Genomic DNA, 23088 nt, shown 5'->3' on the forward strand with positions numbered 1-23088 from the left:
AGATTCTTGGTTTTCTAATGGGTAAAAATGATATTTAAACAAAATAGCCTTGGTTTTGTTGTCAAACATTTACAGTGACCATTTATACATGTAATTCTTTAAATGTAAAAATAATATGTAAGCCCAAAAGATGAATATAAACCTGCTTTTATTAAGGAAATGTAATAAAATCCTTTGTACATGACCTCTCCACAGAGGCTCACTGTGTCCATACATGCAACTCTCATGGCTGAGGTACTGTTACAAACGAACTGGAAAAACTAAAACCAAACTGGATCAAATGTCGTTACCAGACACTAACTAAACCAGGGTCCATTTGGAGTTGCAGTTTGGTAAAACTATCACCAAATTCACATGCACTGTATCTGGGGAGAAAAGGATGAAAAAGTCCCATATACTAAACAAATGTAGGCGTAGATGGTGTGTAGCATTTTTAGGTTTTTCCTTCAGTTTATAAAAAGTTCACTTATACAAACAGACAAATGTTTCATTCATAGCTCTTTCCTCAATGTACAGTTCACCAGCTCACCTTCTGCATAATGCATAGACACAGAAAGCTTATCACAACCAAAGAAGCTATGGTGTGTTATCATTTACCAAAAAATGTTGAGATTCACAGCTGCAGATACTGCATTTACATGAGAACAGCTTCTAAGTGTGTACAAAGTGTAAACCATAAGCTCAGTTAAACCATTTGAATATGCTGTTACATAAAAAGGGGGTTCACTCTCCTAGTCTCTAAAGGATTTATAATTCTTTTGAATTCAACAGTATGGCACTAAGTGATTAAAAGCGGACCTCATTTCAATAAAAAACGGTCTCGTTCCAAAATTGTGGCAGTTGAAACAAATGTAGTCTCACATGGTTGATTTAAAACAAGCATCTAAGTGATTACAGTCAGTTGTACATGATGTCCAACAGGCTTTGAAAGTAACACCACCTACGCAGTTTCAGATGACCACTAGTTTCATATTATTGATATTTTCTGAGTAAAAACTGGGGTACAATGTCGTCAGGTTTATTGATACTTAGCCTTATTGATTGATGCTTGTCCTAAATATTATGACACTGAAAATAGTCTTATAGTAAAACAAGAAAATGACTTTACTTCACTAAATATAACATTTATCCAACTTAAGATTTCACCACAAAAATATGTCTGTAAAGGATTCCAATGACTTAATAAGTACTCCAGGATGTTCTGATTGCAAATCATGGCTTTTTTTTTTTTCTTCTTCAAAATAGAAAACAACTGAAATTACAACAGTTCATCTAATTGTCATTTGAAGCAATGTTTTGCCCTAGTTCCACAGATTTTTTTTTTTAAGTTTTGTTTTCAAGTGAATTAAATTTTAATTGCATTGCCATGACGCCAAAATGCTCCATAAGGCACTACAAGAGGCAAATCCCATGTTTCCAGAAGCAAAAGTCCTGTTGCGTCATTGCCCTCTGTTAGTGTGACGGGTCTCACAACCCAGAATGAGCACTTGTTGACTTGTAGGCTTGTGTTCAAGCTGATGAGAAAGAAGGCTGTTGCCTCCATGGATGCCAGCCTCGGGGGTGTCGGGGTCACACGGAGTGGCTGTTTCCATCCAGACGCACCAGTGGGAATTGACACATTTCATTCTCTGCAAAGCCAAGAGATGTACAAAGGATAAGGATCAAATGCAGGAAAAAAGCTTCAGCTACCACTGCATTATAAATCATTTCAGCCACAGAGGTTTCCCCTGCTGCGTCAGTAAGGTGAGTTAAGTGAATTTAAGATGGATAATTAGTTCAAAGTGAGTTGTGAAAACCCTAAACAAACTGAGTTAACTTAATAAAACAAGTTCAAGGAACTAGAGGTATTAAATTCAATCAATAACTGTTTAATCATAATGATATAAACACATCCTAATGTGAACTGAGGCTCGATGCTAACCTTCATCATGGTTTGCATTATTTTAATTATTATGAAAAGAAGCATCCATGACTTCATTTCACATATGTTAAAGCCCAACTCATTTATGTTGTCCACCAGCTACAAAACAAAGGGGTCAATGGGGAGTTTTAACAATCCAGTAATGCATGCTGGGAATTCTGCTAATATGCTGACCATGTTTCTAATTTGTACATTCATTCACTTCATCCCTTTAAATTTAAAAGATGTTTTGATTGCAAATCATGAATTTTTTTTCTTCCTCTTCAAAATAGAAAACAACTGAACTTCAAGTCAGTTAAGTTCTGAAGTGGTCTGACAATAAAAACTACACATTTCAAGTTGAATTCGCTTGAAATTGACATAAAAATTCATATTAAATCAATGATAAAAGATTCTGCTAGCATGATGTTTTACGTTATGTTCAAACTAACACAGCATGGAAGCAACAACAAAAGACGTACCCTCTAGATTTTAACACTCTCTGTCCCATACACGTTGTAGCCTTCACGGTACGTGGCAAAATTCTGGGTGTTTGCCGGAGGGGCTGGCTTAAAGTTTTGGGCGTTCTTTGCCAGCTTCAGTCTTTTGGTTTCTTGTCGTGACTTATAGCAGAACTCTATCAAAGCCACAGTCATAGCCAGGCCAAGCCCTCCTACCAGAATATAGAAGACTCCTGCCACGTTGCTCAGGCTTAGTGCGCTTGTCTTGTCCTGGGGGAGGTAAAGACCACCATTAAGACTTTTTAAACTGGCACTCTGAGGCTGACCTCAAACAACAATATATACCCACACCAACATAAACCCTATATGTACATCCTGCTGCACTATGACTACACAGAAACTCTGAGGAGGTTGCTAATTATGTCTACAAAACTCTCTGAGGTGTGGTTGCTTAATTTAGCCTATAAGTGAGATAAATTGGAACAAATTAAATGTGTCTAATTCCTCCTCTCAAGTTATCTCGACTATAAAAAGCTGGGAAGGTGAATGTAGAGAGAGTTGCTGTCTATCCTGCTTTATGGTCTCTTTACGAGACCACCCCTAAAGGAAGGCGGTCGTGGTCGTACAGGTCTACAGGTTAAACCCTCAAATTCACTATCATACTGTAGCTGCTCAACTTCAACACACTGCATTTAAACAATCAAAGTGGCAAGCTGTGGAGGGCGAATTGAACCATTTTGCTGCTATTAAAAACCAAACAGTAATATTGAAATTCATTTATGTGAGTTTTACCATTTGCATCCTGAGCCTGTGGGACACTTTATAAGCCTAAAGGCAGTAAATTCTACAGCAGATTTATATGTTACAAGTCAGTTAGCTGGCTTATAAACGTATTTAAATTAAATTAAAAATGTAAAAATGTTCCTTACTCTGACACTCCATCTACAAGACATGACTATTAAATACCATTTGACCACTTTGTGCTCAGATGGTATTTAAAGGTCAGTTTGGACTTTGTCAGAATAAGGATGCCTTTGGGAAACTAGCTGGTCATGTCAGAGTTAATATACTTAGTTTGCATACAAATGAATAAGAACACCAATAAACTAAATTTCAATAGAGGTTTGGATGACTAAATAGCAGTATAATGGTTTCAATTCTATGATTCAACTTTTTTAAAATTTATGGTATGAATAAAAAATAGTGTGTAATCATGCTGCAATTTTACAAATCTTGAATTGTCAGTAATGAAGTCATGTTGATGCAATGAATCATGATCACAGTGTCAATAAATTAGATTATGTGTGAAGCAAATTTAGTTTTTAATGTTTTTCCATGTGTTATTCTGAGGGCAGACAAGCAAGTACTATTCAGATATATCATGTCATGATTAACATGTCTTACAGAATGTATGCTTTAGATGTTTGCATATGAACAGTTAGGTCAAAATGCATTTTGCAATCAGTATAAAAAGACCTGCAGCGACTGACCTTACTTCCAGAGTCCTTGGTTCCACATTCACCCTTATCGTACCACCATTTGTTTTTCAGCTTGTCTAAGATGCCTTGTTCACTGAGTTTCAATACTGCAAGGTTTACAGGAGTTCTTCACGTGGGAAATAACATAAATAACATTTTATTATGTTATTTTATGTTATTCAACTTTTTAAACTACTTTATACTGTGCAAAGCGATAGAGTAGGGTCCTGGCCAACACATCACAGATAGCAAGCAACACTACAGTATATATAAAGTAAATATAAATATATGACCTGTCATAATCCATGACTACCCTAGCATGCCAGACCCCAGCTATATCGCTTTGAGTAATCGGCACACACTGATCACAAGAAGAGAGATTTGAACTAGCAGAATAAAAGCAGCTGCTGCATAGCTTTCACAGAATGAAAGAAAACAAAGGCAGTAATTGCTGAGGGCACTTTTTTTTTCCTTTTTGCTATGGGCAGCCTTTTTGATGTTTAGCAAAGTGGATCTAACAGGAACCCTTTCTTGACTAACAGACAAAACACAAGTAGTCCAATTTCATTTGCAATATTACAGGATAATGTCTCACAAAACTACTCCTTTAAATTACAAAAACAGAGGGTTTCCAATGTGATTCCCCACACTTTAAAAATCTTTTGTAGCAACCACAGAAACAAAAAATGCCAATTTAAAAGTGCTGATCCTGTTTCAAACTTTATGAGGAAAATTTGTTACAGTAGTTACACTCTGGTAAGATGAGGTCGAGAGAATTTGGCTGTAAGAGTCTCTAAAACTTTCTGAACCAAATCCCTGATAAGGAGAGTCAAAGTTTGGGGTGTTTTTTTTTTTGTTTTTTTTGCAAGACATTATGCTCAATTTCCCTGACTGCCTGATTTCCAGTCTTATTTCCTTTCAGAAAATATATCAGTGTTTGTAATCCAACATCATCAAATATATTGTATTCACCACTGTCTTCTTTGTATGTCAAATCGAATACAAATCATGTTTTCTGACTATTTACACAAATAAATAAATTAATTAAATAAAATAAAAAATCATGCATGATGTTAAGTGAATGATCTGCTGTCCTGTTCTCCAGTCAGAGCTCTCTGAAAGGCAAAGTTATAACTTTAGTTTAATTACATTTTTCTAGGGGGAACTTTGAACTAAATGGTTGTTTCACCTAATCAGTCAAGCAGGTTTCAATAAAGATTGTCCAAATAGTGATTTGTACTTGCATCATTTGGACAATAACACATTTTGGATGCTAAACCTCTTGTGTTTTTATGAAGTGTATTAGAGACATATGAAGATGAATTGCAAACGAAAAAGCTTTCAAGTGAGGCTTTTTTTTATAAATCCATTTGGGAGCAACAGCTAAAAGGTTTTTCATAATAATGCAGTTAAAGTGCATTTATCACAGTATTTTGTAGATTGTTATTGATGAGTATCTGGTGACTAACATCTAGCTTTCAAGTGTCTTTGTCTCCCTGTGACACCCTCAGTGTGTTCAAACCGGGCTCTGCGCCTGAGCTCAGCAGGGTGACAAAGTCAAAGCGGCGCTCGAACCAAAGATTTAGATTCAAAGCTGTCTGACTTCAAACATCCTCAACACTGAGGCATCTTTGAGTGAGACACTGCTACTTGTAGCTGCTCTGACCTTTGACCTCTCTGGACAGGGAGGGCTACGGTAACTGATTCAGTGTGATATTTACATTTATTGATATGTTTTCTTTTGTTCAGTGTAATAACATTTTGTCATGAAGCCACATGACAATGACGACTATGGCTGGATAGTCTGGATTGGACAATGTCTGCAATGTCCCATGGCATTGTGGGTAGGATGATCTACTCCAGTGACTTGCTTTTTCTCTATGTTAATATAAATACAAAGAAGTATTGTTTTTATGTGGTCATTATTAAAAATTTCTGAATGGCTGGTCATCAGTTAAAGGCCCTCAGACACCACCAGGTGGTGGCCATGGACTTTAAAATAATATAGTGAAGTGCAGTGTACAGGTTCACAGAAACACTAAAACCTCCTGTATTTCTTCTCATCATTAAACTGAGATTGATCCACACAAACTGCAATTGTATGCTTAGATACAGATATATGTAATAGATGGAAGGACAAGTTTGATGTTAGGTTATGCTGTCACCATCCCCACTGAGAAATAATGATGGCAGACATGATTGAAGGGCTGTTTTAAAAGGACTTCAGGAATGAAAGAGATAATTTGACAGAAACTCACCATAGGGGGTAATAATAGAAAGAGAAAGGGAAAAAACCATGAATGTTTTCCCTCCACATCCTGAAGTAGCTTTGGGTTTGTAATTACTTTGTTCCAGACATAAAATTGGATCATTAAAGTATTTTTGCTCTATTGCTCGTTGCTCGTTCGGTCTGTCACTTACTGCTTAATTGTGAGTTGTCTCAAAACTCTAATGTAATAGCGTCTGGTTCACTGTGCCACAGAGAGTGAATTCAAACAGATAAAAAATGTGACTTACCCGACCTGCTTTGACTCACATTTACACAGAACCGAGAGCACTTCTGCAATAAACAGCTCAAATTAATGCAACAACCCAGAATAAGAATATTGTGCTGCCAAGTACTGTTACATATTGAGTTTCTAGAGAATCCATTTAACAAACAGATACATAATGTTATGAAATGTAGAGGAACAAAAGCAAGTTGATTAGGAGCTGTACTGAAACACAGCTGTTTGTTTGAATTAAGGTCCAGCGCAAAGAGAAATTTCCCCATTAAGCATTTACAAGCAGCATATGAACATTTGACAAATGGTTTGTAATTCTATGATGTAGTTGGACACAGTTGTAAGGACAGTTTTTTTTAACATATAAGTGTCCACAAGAGGTTCTAACTGTTGACAGATACATAAAAATGTTTATATACTGATTGTTAATGCTAAATAGTGGAACTTAAAGTTATAATTTTTCAGCCTTCATTTTATTGCACATATTGTATGATCAAAAACTTTTAAATCTTCAATCTACTGAATTACAACTAAGTGCATCCTTCACTTTGACTATGTATAAAAAATATAATGTGTAAATCAGAGGGAAAATTAAATATGTTATATTATATGTTATATTCTACTAACAGTACTAAGGTTTTTTTTCCCACTAAGAAGCTCTCTGTCTCCTTCTGATTCAGTATGTGTCCCACCCACTCACCAGCTCACTTCTCTAATTCTGAAAAATGCCTTTAAAACACACACATACACACATTATTGTCACCAGCTGTATATAGTAATTCACATCAGTGATCAAGGCCTGGCCTGTCAGTTTCACCTGCTCTCCTGTGACCATCTGATGATGCGAAGGCTTATTAATTATGCATCCAGTTGATCAATCAGAGTTTGTTGAAATCCGGGACTATTTGATATCATTTTCTCCAGGAAGCAGATCATTGTGTCTACATATAATAATCTAAAATGCCTTGGACTAAAGCTATTCAGAGGGTAAATAAATTACATCTCTCACATTACAGACTAATTGTGAAGACTGACTTTACTTACTGTAGAAAACCTGCCCTCACAAACACTTCTATGACAATATGAAAGGTGATTTCCTCTGCATTGGACCGTAAAAAGAGATGTCTTGATTTTTTTTTTTTTTTTTTTTTTTTCCACATGTGAAATCTTTTGTTAAAAAAAATAAATAATAACTTAGACTCTGAATCCAACCCAAGTACAGAGGGTGGACAGAATATCATGAACCCCTGTGCAGTCTATTAGATGCAATACAACAGCCAGTGCTATAAATCCTACATTTGTGAAGCTTAATAATTCATAATGTTCAAGATTTTTATTTTTATTTTTGAGGCTGTGTCAGAGAGATGTTGTTTCATCTCTACAGTTACACTGTTACAGTTTGTGTTGCTGTACATTTTATTAGAAGCTTCGCAAAGATAGTATTTATTGTTGTATTAGATTTCATACATTGTGCAGGTGTCTCTTTTACTGTGTCCATCCCCTGTAGCTGTTTTGAGTCAGTGTGTGAAGGATGATTTAACCTCCGCTCCCTAAGATTTAAGTCACAGCAGAACTTTACCCTTCAGTCTGTCTGCAAAACAGGAAAACAGTATCTAAAAACATTCCTGACCAACATGAAAGAACTTGTAACATGAACAAACACATGCACGATACTGACTCTCGTGGCTAAATTAAGACATAAATCACATTCTGTATGATGTCAAATTAAACAAACATCACACAGTCGAAACATAAATTACCCACAGTGATGTGAATATTTTACATCATCCAGTTTTGATAAATAAACAAGTCTAGATATGTGACGTTTATGTTCTGCCCAGGGTTTTGTTTGGTTTCAGTGAGTATGTCTGAATATAAAAACATTAAAGTACCTCTGCTGATTTGTAGGATGTTTAAATATATGTGCTGAATTTGATTTTAGCAACTCAGTGTTAACATTTCACTGATTTTATGCTACGAATGCTGTATTTTCTCAGTGGTAGTTACATACAATATATTACCATGTCATTGTTAAATTACCTGCACATGCATTTCTGAAAGGGAAATAAGGACAAAGAAATATGGCAGTCAAATGTGATACTGATCATTTACTCATTTCCTAACCGAGGGATCGAGGCAAATTGTCGGCGAGAGGAGACGGCACCTTTGTGTTATCCCACCGGTAGTATCCATATCCTGCTCACTCAGAAATGAATGACTACACTTAATAACAGCAAAGTTTGCCTCGTCTCTTCTCGCACAATGCACCAAGAGTGCTGTGGTCATGAGGCAAGCTGAAGAGCAGAGGCAGAGATGGATCCACAGTAGGGCTCTTACTGTGCCCTGGCATCTAAAAACACAAGATCAGGGGCCTCATTTATAGAAAGGTTGTACAACAGATTTGATTGAAAAAAAATCCTCATCAGTGTCAGTACTGAGTCTGATGTGCACAGCTCTAAAACTGTGTAAGTGAGAATGTTAGGTATTATGCTGAAAGGTATGTGTATACAGTATGAAAAAAAGCTCTTCTATAAGTTATCCTCTTTTTTAACTTGCTATTTAAAGCAAGACTATGTAACCTGGTTCAAAAGTAAACATCAGAAAATACTGCGTGCTGTTTTCCTGTAATTGCCACTTGTGGCCACAGTGGGCGCTGTTTAGCAAAAGTTGCATAGTCTCACCTTGAGGTCTGAATGCATTTTCTCTCAGTCGCTGGTTTTTTTTTTTTTGCTTACATGAGCTACTGTTTTCGCCATGAAAAATTATTTTTAAGATTCAAATCAAATCCTCTTGTACAAATGGAGCCCCTGGTCACATCTTACACTCTACTACTGCAGGGTTTACCAGGTCAGGGTGGCCATGGAAAGACTTTGACTGGCCTTGGGATCAAGACCAACCAAAGGCTTCTGTCAGTCTTACGCTGGATTTCGGTGAGAGGATGTTGGACAAAAAAGTTTGGACCGTTAGTTGTCACTCAGTCATTAGAATTCTCACGTTTGCCTGCGATGCTTAGTCCCCTCAAGACAACGCTGTTTCCCGTGCCTGCCCTAACGCCCAGGCAGCTGGAGAGTGCGCCCATCGTTCGACTTAGAGATACTGATTGTGTGAAATTAGATTAGAGCTTCACTTTAATCCTTCTGGCAGTATTTTTTCGAAAGCCACATATGAAGATCCAAAGCTTTCATGTTGGCCTGTAGATATAAAAACCAGAGAGAAAGCTTGTTTCTGGTTTTCATAACCACAGGCCAAACACAGAGAAAATAAACTACTCTGTCACAAGCACAATATCAAACTCATCTTTTCTCATCTTCTCCGGCACTAAATCTGCACTTATCTCACAATACTGGGCTTTTTTTCTCCTCCATTAGCCAAGTAAAGGGTTCCCAGTTGATCACAGTTGCACGATAGAAATTGGAAAAACAAACATACTAATCAGCAACCTATTATTAAAGGTATTTGGGCCCAAAGACTACAGTCAGTGACGACAGCCTTGCCGATTACTCTGTTCTAGGATACCCGACTTTGGTGACATTGAGGCTGACCTTAGAGTCACCTCCCCCGCTGCCGCACTCTCCCTTGTCGTACCACCATTTGTTTTTCAATTTGTCCAAGAGGCCTTGCTCATTCAGTTTTAACACTGCCAGGTTAACAGCATTTCTTGAAACGATAAAACATAACTTGTAAGAAAATGAACAGGTCCGTGAGAAATCTAATATAGAATATTAGTAAAAAATAGTGATAAATATCAATGGTTCATAGGGGGAGCACGGAAGGGACAAATTGGTAAAGAATTTCACTGGTGTGGAAGGGTAAGAAGCATTTTTACAGCAAAGAAAATGTTAAATATTAGAGAGGTGGCATGGAGGGTTACATTGCTTGTAACTGAAGTGTGCGGGATGGGGACATTCTGTCGTTGTTGAGTTAGAAATAAGAACATCCAGCATGCAGCTTAACATTCATCACAACTGACAGACCAGCATTTTTAACTAGCAAATTAATCAAAGAAATATTTCAGTGTTGAATTAGAAGCAATGCAAAAGGGCACCACAGAAACCAGGAGGGAGGGAGAGAGGTTGAAGGGGAAAGAGCCAAAACAAACAAGGTTGGGGGAAGGTGACGGTGCACATCAACATTCAAATGGATTTACTGCATGTGACTAGTATACCAATAGCCTTAAGAGAAAGAAGAAAGTAGCAAAGACACAGACCAGATACACAGGACAGAACAAAAAATGGCCGAACATGTTGATTCAATTCAAATAACTCATAATACTGTTCACTCATAAATGCACTTGGGGGGGAGGGTGGGGGGGGATTAAGGAGTGAGGAAGAAGAGAATGACAAAAGGAGACATCAGGGTAGGTGGAATACTATAACAACATGGAGGATATTGTTATATTATCCCACCCACCTTAATGCAGAGCCTTTGGGTGTGGCCACGCCATAGCCTTTAGAGTCGAGGTTGCCGCCCACTTTCATGGTGTCGCAGGGTTTCCGCTGCTCTATGTACTCGTTCATAGTGGATTCGAGAAGAAAGGCGAACTTGCCCTTCGACTTTCGTACTCGGGAAACCCCGTCTGGTGTTGTCTTGGCAAACACTGAGGGTTCTGCTGATTTCATGTATGACCACATTTTCTCATAAACTGCTATTTTCGAGCGCTGCAGAGAAAAGACAGAAACAGTTTAGTCACATGCACCAAATAAAACCATGAAAACATTCACAATGAGCTGCTGTGGGTTTGAGTTAAAGGAGTAGTTAGACATTTAGGGAAAAGTGCTTAGTGGCTGTCTTATCGCAAGATATATGAGAAGATCAATACCACTCTGTGAGCTGGAGCCAGGAGGTGATTAGCTTAGCTTAGGGACTGTATGAAAATTACTACTACTATTACTACTTTTTAAAATTATATATATATATATATATATATATATATATATATATATATATAATATTTTTTTTGGATATTTTTCTTTTCTTAGAAAAACCTGCAGCAACCTCACCCTCTAATTAACATGTTATATCTCAGTTGTTTAACCAATACACAAACAGAAAGTCTTTATGCTAAGCTAACATAATTGGCCCATACTTAAAGCACAGAAATGTGAGTGGTATCAGTCTTCTCAATTAATGCTCAGCAAGACAGCAAATAAGCCAATTGTCCTACATTTCTAACTAGTCCTTTACAGTAACTCTGCTGTGACATGAACATTGAACGTTTTAGCGCATAGAGGGCAGTGCACTGACAGTTTTCTGCCTCTTGTGATTCAGAGTGGATTTACCCCTTAAATGCAAACAGTGCAGCAGAGGTAGTGGGCTTTTTGCCAGCAGCCTGAAGTCTGACAATCTGGCAGCTCAGCAGAAGCAAACTGCAGAACATGTTTGGTATCAATATTAACAGACAGCCCTGACCTCGTCCTCCTCAGTGTGTCTCCTACCAGCAGGTCACAGCTGGAGTCACAGTCATCACAATTTGATTTTTATTAAAATCAAATCAATTGTTTCAGTGTAATCTATGTTATCATTACACTTGACTATGCTGCTAATGTAACTAAATGCTGAGTGTGTCAAACAGTGCATTTACAATGGCCTGTTGTGCAACATGATGCTACAACAGCTCGAATTACCCAGCAAACACTAAGAAATATTGCACTTCTCAATTGAATATTCAAGTGCAAAGACTTCACATACATTCCTCCATGTAAAGAGCTTCAAGCCAGTGATACAAACAGAAGCTCCTTTTTCATACCAGTAGCTTCCATTAGATGTCATTTAAAGGTGCTATATGTAACTGTGAGACAGGATGGGTGGGGGCTAGCCAGTTAGCATGCTAACTTCAGTAGAAGAAAAGAAGTAGTAAAACCAAACATTGGCATTGCTTTCCACTGCAGGGGACTGCTGGTGAGTTTGGTGAGTAAAGGAATGAAATTTGATGCAGAACTTTCAACATTTCTTTCTCCTATAAACCTAACATAAACCAATCTAGTACAAACAAAAGACTGAAATTGTAAGTGATCAGCCACTCATTATTTCACGGTCATCAGTTCTAATATAGTCAAATGAATCCACATGAAATTAATCCAGTTAATACCAGTTTGCATTACTTGCTATTTGACTGTGTTTACTGTTCGTTCTGTAACACCACACAGTCTTTAACACATTTGACCCGCTCACTCTGAGACTGACGGCTGCACCTCTGTGGCCCAGTCAGCTGCCAGCTGGAGCGGCTACAGACATGCACAGCACAGACCCTGCTCTGACACTCAGTACGCTGCTAAAAATGGCCAGTGAGAGTCTGATCGCCGGTCACCGGGGAGCTGGAGTACACAGCTGTCTACAATAGAGGGGGAAAATAGAGAAGCTGCATTAAACTGGGCTAATGTGACCTTCTGTTTCTGTGCTTGGAAATAGAGAAGCATCTCAGAGGGAACTTTGAAACTTTCCATATTTCCACATGTATTCAAGCTGCTGCTGTCAGGATTATGTTTGTCAGGTTTGTAATCTGAAAAACAGGAAGTAGAAAAGTGTGAACAGACGTCTGACGTCAGAACTCCAACACTGAACAGAAAATCTGATTTTCTGTATGACATTTATCAGATTTATATGGCATTTGATTTTTAATTTGTCATTTACTGATGGTGGCACACATTTCTCATTTACAACACAGCTTATGGTTGGAATTGGAAATTTCTGAATATGCTCTGTATCTGTCTATGGTATGTTTAATTATTTGACTTGTCCTTCATAACTGGGCACTGTCATATGTATTTACTTGGTTATTTATAGTGTGTAATATAGAGGAATGAAGTCTGTGTATCCGGTTTTATCCAGATTGTGTATTCGGCAGCTGTGTGAGTCAGTCCCACATCACGTCTGGTAGGTGAAAAGTAGAAGAAAACATTGGGGTGAACTGACAAACTATGTCAGCTCAGTGTTGTGTACGGCAACATAAATAATTCACCGGAGATGTAATGGATTGTGGGCTCGGGCTAGTGAGTGAATCATTCTTGACATATGCATGATTTCAGTTCAGTTGAGTGTTCATGTAAACACTCTTAACATGACAATAATAGCAGATGACAGGTCGGACCGTAGTGTGAAAACAGCAGTTCTTTTCTGGGTTACATGAAGATGCATGCTTGTCAGGAGCAGGTCAGTCATTGTTGAAATCTGTGGAACTCCTCATGCTGTCAGACCGCTGTTGTCCACTGACAAACTTTCTCACTACTGCGGCCGTGGCTCAACAAACTATTCAAGAAACAATACTTCATCAATGATTGGAGTAACCACAAAATTTAAATGAACTGGTAGTTTGGTTTTATTACCCCTCATCCATTCCTGAAACAAACTGGTCCGAACTGAAATTCTTCCAGTTACCAGTTTATCTGTCTGCAGTTGACTGAGGAGCTGAAAGTGATTCACAGCCCTCTGCGTACGTCTGCCATGCTGTCATCCCAAAACGGAGACGACAGACTAAACAAAGCACGTGCGATCACGCTGGTGTTTTATTTTTATCTGCATGCAAGTCTTAGTCACGTGCACAGTTAAGTGTGTAATTAAAACTCATTTATTGCGTGTTCACGACCAGTAGTGACAAATGAATAAAGTTTCTGAATAATAGCATGGGTCATTTAGCAGCAGAGCTGTAATTAAAATCATCCCTAACACACTTAAATATTGTGAAGGAATACACCTCTCTGAAAACCTATTCATGTGTCAAATCACTACGTTACTATAAGTAGGAACAAGTGAAGGTTGAGCAAACATAATATGTGTCAAATATTGCACAAATAATGTGTTGAAAATGAGGATATGTTAGAAATTTCTTTTTACGGAATAGTTTTCTCACCGCGATATCACATGGTTTGTTTACTCAAAATGAAACTAGAGCCAAGAGACAATTATCTCAGCTCACAGATTGGAAGCAGTCTTTATGCTAAGCTAAGCTAACTGCCTGCTGCCTGTGGTTTGAATGTTGCATTAACAGAAATAAATAAATAGATATATGTGATCTGGATAAGAATAGAAAATAAATGTTGTAAGTCTATGTAAAGTAAAACTAAGACTCCAAGGCTTTGCAAAGCTCAGTGGCTTGAAAGCAAAGTGTGTCATAAAAAAGTAATGGTCGTCAACATCCTTATATATTACATGCACAAAGGAGGCTGTATGACCTAGATTAGGTGATGCATCCTCTTTGAGGAACACTGTAAATTTACAGCTCCTATTAATCATTATCTTTTCATCTCCAGATTTGAATAACCGTTGCTCAGAACAGCTCCTCTGCACTGACATTTCCAGTTCGGAGGAAGAAAAGCTGAATATTTGTCACTCAGGATGAAGTCACTACACGCCTGTCAATTATCTCCTCAGGAGCACCTTTGACAAATCACAGCCTGCCAAATACATCACGGATTAGCACATCCACAGGGTGGAACTGCCGCTTACGGATCTGATGATTCACCAGGAAGCCTCTAAAATAATCAGTTTGATATTTTGGTGAGTTTTCATTTGCAAAATAAGGGGAAAGATACATCTGCCAATCACCCACAATATGTTCTTTCTTTACTTTATCATCTCTCATAAAACACTATAACTTATTTTAGACTTAAATGTAAAAACAAGTATTTAAACAACGTGAAAGTGGCAAACAACTCTAACAAACTTTAGTGTCCCGTTTAATATCCCATCTGTTGTCTGTCCCTCCGGTCATAGCCACAGAGACTCTCCTAGAAGTCTAGTTTGAATTATTACACAGTAGAAGAACAGAAAAAACTCTACTCTCCTAAATCTCTGAAACAGATCTTTGAAACAGTTGGTCTAGAATTCATTATCAGTGGTAACCAACTACTTTGATTCTCCAGCAGTCTCTTGGATTCTCCTTTTCTCTGTGATATGAAATCTTTTCTGAACAGTAACACTTTTTATGAGATTAAGTAAATGTTTTAAAGCGCTGCAGTGCAGGAGACAGCGAGTTACAGATGATCTCCTCACCACCGATCATGGTAATTGCTCTACCTCAGTTCAGCTTGGCGCAGCACATCGCATCAACCTCTATACTGTAAATCGGCTGGGTCGCAGAAACATTACACTCGTCTCTGCTTTGGTCACATCCCTGCGAAATCACTCCCTTCTGCTATTATGCACACAAACAAGAGTCTCTTTGTCCCAAAGGTAAAAATTTTCCTAAATGTGTAATTTGCCTTTTCTCCTGAGAGCTATGCATGCTTAGATTTGATTACGTTTAGGTGTTAAAAAAGAAAGCCTTCTCCCTCCAGCAGCAAGCTCTATTATCCTCACTGTATCTCAGCATGTTTGTATTAGCTGTCTGTAAATCTCAGAGGAGAGTGTAAGACGTGGGTTTTAAAACTCCATGAGGGCTGAGGCAGGGTCTGAAAACAACACACAGCGTCACCCTGATCACTCCCAAAATCTAAAGGAGAGCAGGGTTTGTATTTATCCAATGTCTCAGACTCACTCGGAGCAATCACACCAAGAGACAGAGGAGGACTAAAAATAGGCACAGCTCAGAGCTGGACATCGGATGTGAATGACATTTCCATTTCCGAGGAATAGGGTGCTTTCTTTGAGACTGCATTTCTGTGACAGAGGCCCACAAATTGGAATTATAATGACATCTTGTAGTTCTTCTTGAAATTTTTCCCCCCTTAAAGTTTCAAACACATACAGAACAGGCCTGATTATCAGAGTGAACTGTCATTTCCTTTTGCTTCATTCTTTATGTGGGCTGCGATTCAGTGACCAGGACAGAACTACAGCTTCACAATTTGATGCAGAATTTCAAAAATTGATACGTGAGAGTCAAAATGATTACCTCATTAAAGATATACAGGCTTACACAATCTGTCACCTGCTTTTCTGAATGGCCAACACTGATAGATGTTGAATTACTAGTGTTTTAAAGGCTGCAGCTTTATCTGGATTTTATTATGAGATGTTTATGCTGTGTGACCCTGAGTATTTGCAGCCTCACTTTGGCACTGCTTTTCTGTAGTGGAGATAGAAATTAATCTACGTTAGTGGAGCTGCCGTGAGGATAATCATTTTGGTTTATGACTATACAGATGGTTTGACGAGGGATCATTACTGTCCCTGTTGAATAGCTGAATTGTTCCTTTTTGCCAAAAAGTGTACAGCCAGAAAAAACACAAAAAACTTTTGGTTTTGATAAAGAGAACTTAATGTTGTGATGTTCTGCTCTGAGACAAAATATGAGCTGATCTTTACTATCCATCCCAAAGCAACATCTTTTAAATCACTTAACCAAACAAATACATGCAATTTTCTTTAAGCTCCCTCAGTAATACTTAATGCCTTTTTTTTTTATAAAACACTGTGTACCACTGTTTTATGATGTGCTGAATTAATCAAGTGCAGTTGTAGTATTAGTACTTTGGAAGTGCTGCATCAGGGAAAAAAAAAAAATAGAATTCTAGACATTCTATTATTGATTATTCATTCGATTTATTACCTGGCAGGTAATAAATCAAAACCCACAGGAAAGCTCCAGAGACTTATTCCACTCTGTGCTTTTGGCCAACGTTAACTACTGTTAGAGCAGCTCTCGTCACACAGTGCAGCGACAGCATGGATGACAGCCAGTTGAGACACTCACCCTGAAGAACTCCTTAGTGGAGCCTGAGTCTAACGTCCCATAGGCGATCTCCGTCTGCTTAGCCAGGTCCTCTGCGCTCTCGATCGGGGACACCATCCTCTCCACTGTGAGGAAGGCGGCCAGGTTGGCCGTGTAGGAGGAGATGATGATGAGGGTGAAGAACCACCACACTCCTCCGACGATGCGGCCGGAAAGCGACCTGAGGGGAGGGGGTAAAAGCAGAGAGACGTGAGAGCAGTGTGCTCAAATCTATGTAAGGAGGGGAAGCAGGGTCATTTTCCACTGTGTCTCCAAAGTGTTTGACACATCAGCAGCTCACAGGTTTGACAAGCCTTCTTTCCTTCATTTGAGAAATTGTACAGTTTTAGATCAACGGTCCAGGTAACCTATCAAATGATGAGTACCACAATATTATCCTCATGTCCCTGGTGCTCCATAATAGTGTATATTTGCATAAATTAATTGAAGTGAAGTATCATTAACTCAATATAGAAACTTTTACAGCTGATTTAATCTTCAAAAGTAATAATAAGCCTCATTAACTCAATATAACTGTGACCACATAATTTAGGTGAGCAACCATCCCACATAGCCAAAAATGCTCAGCCCAACAGCAGCTCTAACTCCAGCAGCCTGCGGACTCATGCCAGACCTGTGAAGCCCCAGAATCTGTCCAAGATTACTTGGGTTAATTCCAGGGACGGCACAGTACTGCTATAATGTGTATATTTCTTGTCTTTGGTGAAATAAACCAGGTCCTGATCTTCAACTTACCGTTGCCAAGTAACTGTAAGCATTTTCTTGTGCCAGGTAGTCAGTTTATCTACTTGTGGCCTCAGCTGCAGCCAGCGTTTGATGTTGACTGCAGGCCTTTGTTAGTGTTTGATCTAGTTATTCTATTGTAAAATGTACCACTCTCCACTACAAATTTAGACCACAGAGAATACAACAACTCTGAAGTTAAAGTGCCTCGAGACTCATGTCTGTTATTGAAGTCAGGGTGTGATGAGCCAAACCGCTCCGTCACACAGATACTCCCATCCTGCTCACTGGTCCTTAACCAATTCTTCACAGTTTTCACATCAGCGTAAAGGCTCCGGCTTCGACTCTGTGCCTCACAGTTCAACCCCAGGTTCATATTTTTAAATTTGACTATTCTCTCTGGTGCCGTCTTTAAACTTCCACCATCACATACACACTCCGCTGAATGTGCTGCTCTCAGATTAACTCGCATTTCTCATTTCAAACGAGGATCCATTTGCACTGCATCGCTGCATTTCATATTTACTGCTCTGGATTTCTCCTAACATATTGTTTTCAGAGCCTGTTTAAGTATTTATGCAATCCATGTGGCATTTTCAGGTTCTAAATGCTCTGTCTGTCATGTCAGAGTTGCATTCAATATCAAAATCTAGCATGTTGTTACTTCATGTTTCAGAGAGACTGTTTTTCTAGGCAGATTGGGTTACAGTCTTATCTGTAAATGGCTGCAATAATTGGAATAATTATCTAAAAGGTCTCATTAAGGTCAGTTTAAAAACACTTGAGATGGTTGAGCCAGAGGCAAAGTTGTAGCCACAAAAAAAGCACTAGAGATTACAGAAGGTGTGATTAAGGTGTGGAAATCAGAGAATACACTTCCTCTTCCGGTGATTACAACGACCTGGAAACTGTTCCACATCTATGTTAGGCTATACAGTACTGTATAGCAAAAAAATACAGAACCAGCAGTTTCCATTCAAAGACCGCATGTACTTTGGTGCCAGAGTAAGATCCCCCATTTACTGCTTAATTGATTCTTTTCACTGATTTACTGTAGACCCACAACTTAACTCAACTCAACTAAAGGCCTGGGAAGCTGAGCTTATGTTTTAGCCTGCAGCGTCAAATCTATAACTGTCAAATGCAGCAATCACCTCTCTGTAACTGAGGAAATTAGATGAAGTCATTAATCTTCACATTTAGGACTTAAGTGGATTAAAGTTTTTGTTCATACTAGAGTTGATTTTTCTTGTGTTTCTGTAAAAAAAGAAAAAACAACAACAAAAAAAACCCAACCTGAACAAAGTGTTTCATCATCAAAAAGCTACATTTTCCCAGCACATCACTAATCACTCCATTTAATATCACATTCAAATCTGTGAAAAATTCTGCTTGAATTTTTTTCTCATTGGTCTTCAACCAGCTTCTCTGCAAACATCAAAATTTGCAGAAGAAAGGATGTCATCCTTGAAGAAGAGGTCAGGGACACCACAACAGTGATGAGTAAAGGAGGTGGATGGATGAGTGAACAGAGGGGATGACTGGATGGTGCTGTCACGGTGCTGTTGATGGTTTCTCCACACAAAATAAATTATATGCACCAAGTTGATGAGCGTAAAATGGGACATGCAGCAAAAACACGGTAGCCCTCCAAGAGTCATGAGGATTTCAAGCAGCTAACTTTGAGTGAGATGTGATGACCCCTGTGCATTTTACAGCCCTCAGCATGGTGGATATAAGTTATTTTGTGGATGCAAAGCATCACTGCCAGCATGCAGCTTGGAAACAAATGGATGTACAGTAGAGTGAGGTGTTTTATGGGAGGAAAGTGCAGTGAAGTGAAGCATGAGGTTGGGTGGACAGCCAGCATTGCCAAAGCTCAAAATAACCTATATGCACCATGGCAGGATGGAGATGTATGCATGGGACTATAAAATGCAGAGAGATGACGAGGACAGCTGAGAGGTGGTGGGGGATGAACACAACAACCAACCTTGGTGAGATATCGCATCCTTGCTGCATGAAGGCGCCCAAGGAGAACCACAGGCTATTAAAAATCCCAAAGTCGTTTGGAGGGTCTGGGGGGCTCTGAGGGTCTTTGGCCTCATCGTTCTCGTCCAGATGCCACTCATACGGGCTGAAACGGCTCACCAGGAAGAGCACCACACTCACGCCGATATAGGCAAAAACTATACACATCCAAATCTCATAGGCCAGTGGGTCCAGGAAGGAAAACACCCCAGGCTTGGACTTTTGAGGCTTCTTAATCATAATGGAGATGCCCAAGCTCATGAAGGGCTTAGAGAAGTCTATCACTTCTTCCCGTACCAACGTTATAGTTAGAGGAGCCACAGCTATGTCAGCTCTCTGTGAAAATGGGAACAGGCACACTGGGAGTTAGTCTTGCAGAGGAAATGATAAATAAGCAACCAAAGTGTTAAATATTGACTTAATAAAGGAAATATTGATAAACCTGAAGTCAAAGCACGTTTCTTTATAAGTCACACTGTCTTATAATCACATATACATGGCCAGGCACCCAGCTTTAAAGTGAATTCATGAAATAAAGAGATTGGACGTGGTGAAATTCAGCAGCCTAGAATATACTGAGTAACAGACCTGTGATAATGCCAGCGCGAGTGCAAATCTGCCATTTGAAAATGAGTCACTCAGCATTTGTGTTGGCTAATGTCTTTGTCTCGATCCAAAATCTCCTCCATGAATCAAGGGGAGGGTTGGAAGACAGAGGTGGAGGAGATTATGTAAGGAGTCCATGAAATTTGAATCGGCCTGTTTAAATTCACCTCCATCAGATCCCCCTGCAACGCCTGACAGCCTCGTCAATTAGTATCTCGCTGTGGTGACAAATGCTTTGCAGTGAGAGCGGCATTGTAACTGGGCCACACTCTTGACTTAAAATCACAGAGATGTTTCACCCAGATGATTCATATCTTAGATAAAGTAAGGAGGGGTCTCCATCCACTGCAGCCGCCCATTATTTATTCTTGTATGACCTCATTTACATCTGAATGGCTAATTAAATGGCAATAAAAATTCACTGCTGATGCAGGAATATAGCTGAGGGCTTGTCATGGCCACTTCAGTAACTACAGGGGGTCATCTCTGTCCATCTAAGCTATTTATACTGGCGTAGTCACGACTGCAGAAACCACAGGTGTTAAACTGAGAAATCTGTACCGTAACGCTGTTTGCATGCAGATTCGTGTGGATTCCAGTCTGCCGTGTGAGAGTTTCTAACATTATTCATTCAGCAGTTGAGGTCTCATAAAAGATGCAAATCATCTTGTTAAAGCCAGTTCAAGTGCGGGTGAGCCACGAGGCGCATGATAAAACCAGTCAAGGTGATTTTACAGTTGAAGAAGTGTTTTCCAAAACTTCAGTCCACTTCAACCAGATATCGACTTCCTTTTTCTGTGTGCTTTAAAGATAAAAATGTGTATTTTACGTGGCAATATTTACCATAGATTTGGTTTGGTTCTGAAAATGGACTGAGGAAGTTTGGTAAAACCTCTCTCCTGTTCAAATGCTGAGGGTGCTTCAAAACGTTTACTCTGCTTTACAATAATCTGAACAAATCTGAGGGTTAAATTGCAGGAATTAATGAAAGCTCAGCAGTTAACCCCCTTCCCCTTAGATGCAACACAGACAGACTGACACTTACCCCATAAACCAGTTCACCCACCATCCCGTTCCACGTCTTGGTCTCTGGATCTCTGGCTCCGTACTTCCCATCCGGCACTATTGACAGCTTATATTTTATCCCCACATGTTTTGCAATTTCAGAAGCTAAATCGACACAGTAGCCTTCATATCTGTCATTCCCATCCATCTGCATATAGTTTTTCTTGTACATCACATACGGAGCTTCCTGTTAATTAGACAGAATTTTGAGTTCATAGTAAAAGAAAAAAACAAAGCACACATGCACAGTGGCCAGACCTCATGGGCCATGGGCCTTGATTGGTACTGTGGCATGCAACACATGCAGGGGATGACAACAAACATGGGGGCAGGGGGGCCACATGAAAAGACAAACAGAACAGAGGTTAAACACATCTACGTAGCATCGGTTACAGGCACGTTACTGGAGGGACTTGACAGACTAAAAAAGCGGGCCGCTGCAGGAGTAAAAGAGGCCAACTGGGCCAGCGGGAGGAGCGAAGCAAATAACACATATAAGAGGAGGCGAAAGCAGGACGTCGGGGCGCTCCCTCATGCTATCCTTGTCCAAAAATCTAAATCTCTGGAAATGGGTGATTGGGGGGTTGTGGGGGAGTTGCATGTGCTTTGCATCAGCATGGCACAAGGAGGTAGGACAAGCTGAATGGAGCACTTTTCCAGTTCATAAAGTAAGCGTCAGTGACAACAGGGAGATTAAAGACATCAAACACATGGAGATTAATCCATTCCTCTAACAAACATTAAGTGCAAAGAATGTTTGAGCCACATTAGGAAGGTAGTGGCCAAATAAAATGTCTTACCGATTCAATTTGCTTTTCATTTGTTCTTTCATGACAATAAAATAATCTGCTTGTTTTCTTGATTGTGACTAATTCACATCATCTCTGCCTTGGATTTCAATATCATATCATGTAATTCCTCCAACATTTAAAACATGTTTGCCATTAAACTTCCTTTAGATGAACTGCTGTCATCTTGTGATATTTAACAACAGTGATTTGTTTTGTCATAGGGCAAGTACATGTTTTTCAGAGGTTATTTGACTGACAATAGAAGTCATCTTCAGAGGATACTGTTTCATGATGCTTTTTACAGTATCTGACACTTTTTACTCCTTTGTTGTGTTTGAACTAGTCCTTCTTTACCTTCTCTTCCATTCTGCAGTCATGTACAATGTAATAAACAACAAAATGAAAGATTCTCACCCTACAATAATAGAGTGACCTTTCATTAAATATGGCATTTTCTTTAAAGTTGTGGAACATAAGAAAACCAAGATGAAGTTAATGAGATGACTGTGATGCATCTAAAATAACAGCTGTCTTTGTTCAAATCAAAAGCATGCCTGGCAGTGAGAAAACAATGCAATGACACAAGACTTCTGGTTTTCCTTCCCTCACTCTGACTATCGTTATATTTCCTTCTTGGTCATGAGGATAATGAGTTTCTAGACACTGAAATGAGAATGTATGACTATTACATTCTGAATTTGCCTAAGATGAAAACATAATAGGCAAAGTCAGAAGGAGCGAGAGGCCATGGTTTTAAATGTAAGATAAGGCGCACCTTATGTTACATTTAAAATGGCTGATGATTACTAACCTGTGACTACTGTCTGAAACTAGTCTGACTAGCACTGTGTCTAAACCTG

General features: G+C 39.0%; 1 protein-coding gene across 4 annotated transcripts in view; it reads right to left on the reverse strand.

Moving 5' to 3' along the window:
* Window positions 1-131: 131 nt before the first annotated feature.
* Window positions 132-23088, reverse strand: part of LOC108893426 (glutamate receptor 3) — a 67116-nt gene continuing 44159 nt past the window's right edge. Inside the window, exons 10-16 of one of the 4 annotated variants that reach the window (XM_018691440.2) lie at window positions 21418-21624; window positions 19729-20102; window positions 16974-17172; window positions 10754-11001; window positions 3852-3966; window positions 2383-2631; window positions 132-1628 (exon numbers count right to left, since the gene is read on the reverse strand). In XM_018691440.2, the coding sequence (XP_018546956.1) occupies window positions 2386-2631; window positions 3852-3966; window positions 10754-11001; window positions 16974-17172; window positions 19729-20102; window positions 21418-21624 (1389 nt within the window). In that variant the 3' untranslated portion in view covers window positions 132-1628; window positions 2383-2385. Of the gene's footprint in view, window positions 1629-2382; window positions 2632-3806; window positions 3967-9885; window positions 10001-10753; window positions 11002-16973; window positions 17173-19728; window positions 20103-21417; window positions 21625-23088 lie in introns of those variants that run through there. The other 3 variants (XM_018691438.2, XR_007815312.1, XM_018691441.2) reach the window with 3 other exon arrangements.

This window comes from Lates calcarifer, linkage group LG20 (genome assembly GCF_001640805.2).
Source record: "Lates calcarifer isolate ASB-BC8 linkage group LG20, TLL_Latcal_v3, whole genome shotgun sequence".
Classification (NCBI taxonomy): Eukaryota; Metazoa; Chordata; class Actinopteri; family Centropomidae; genus Lates; species Lates calcarifer.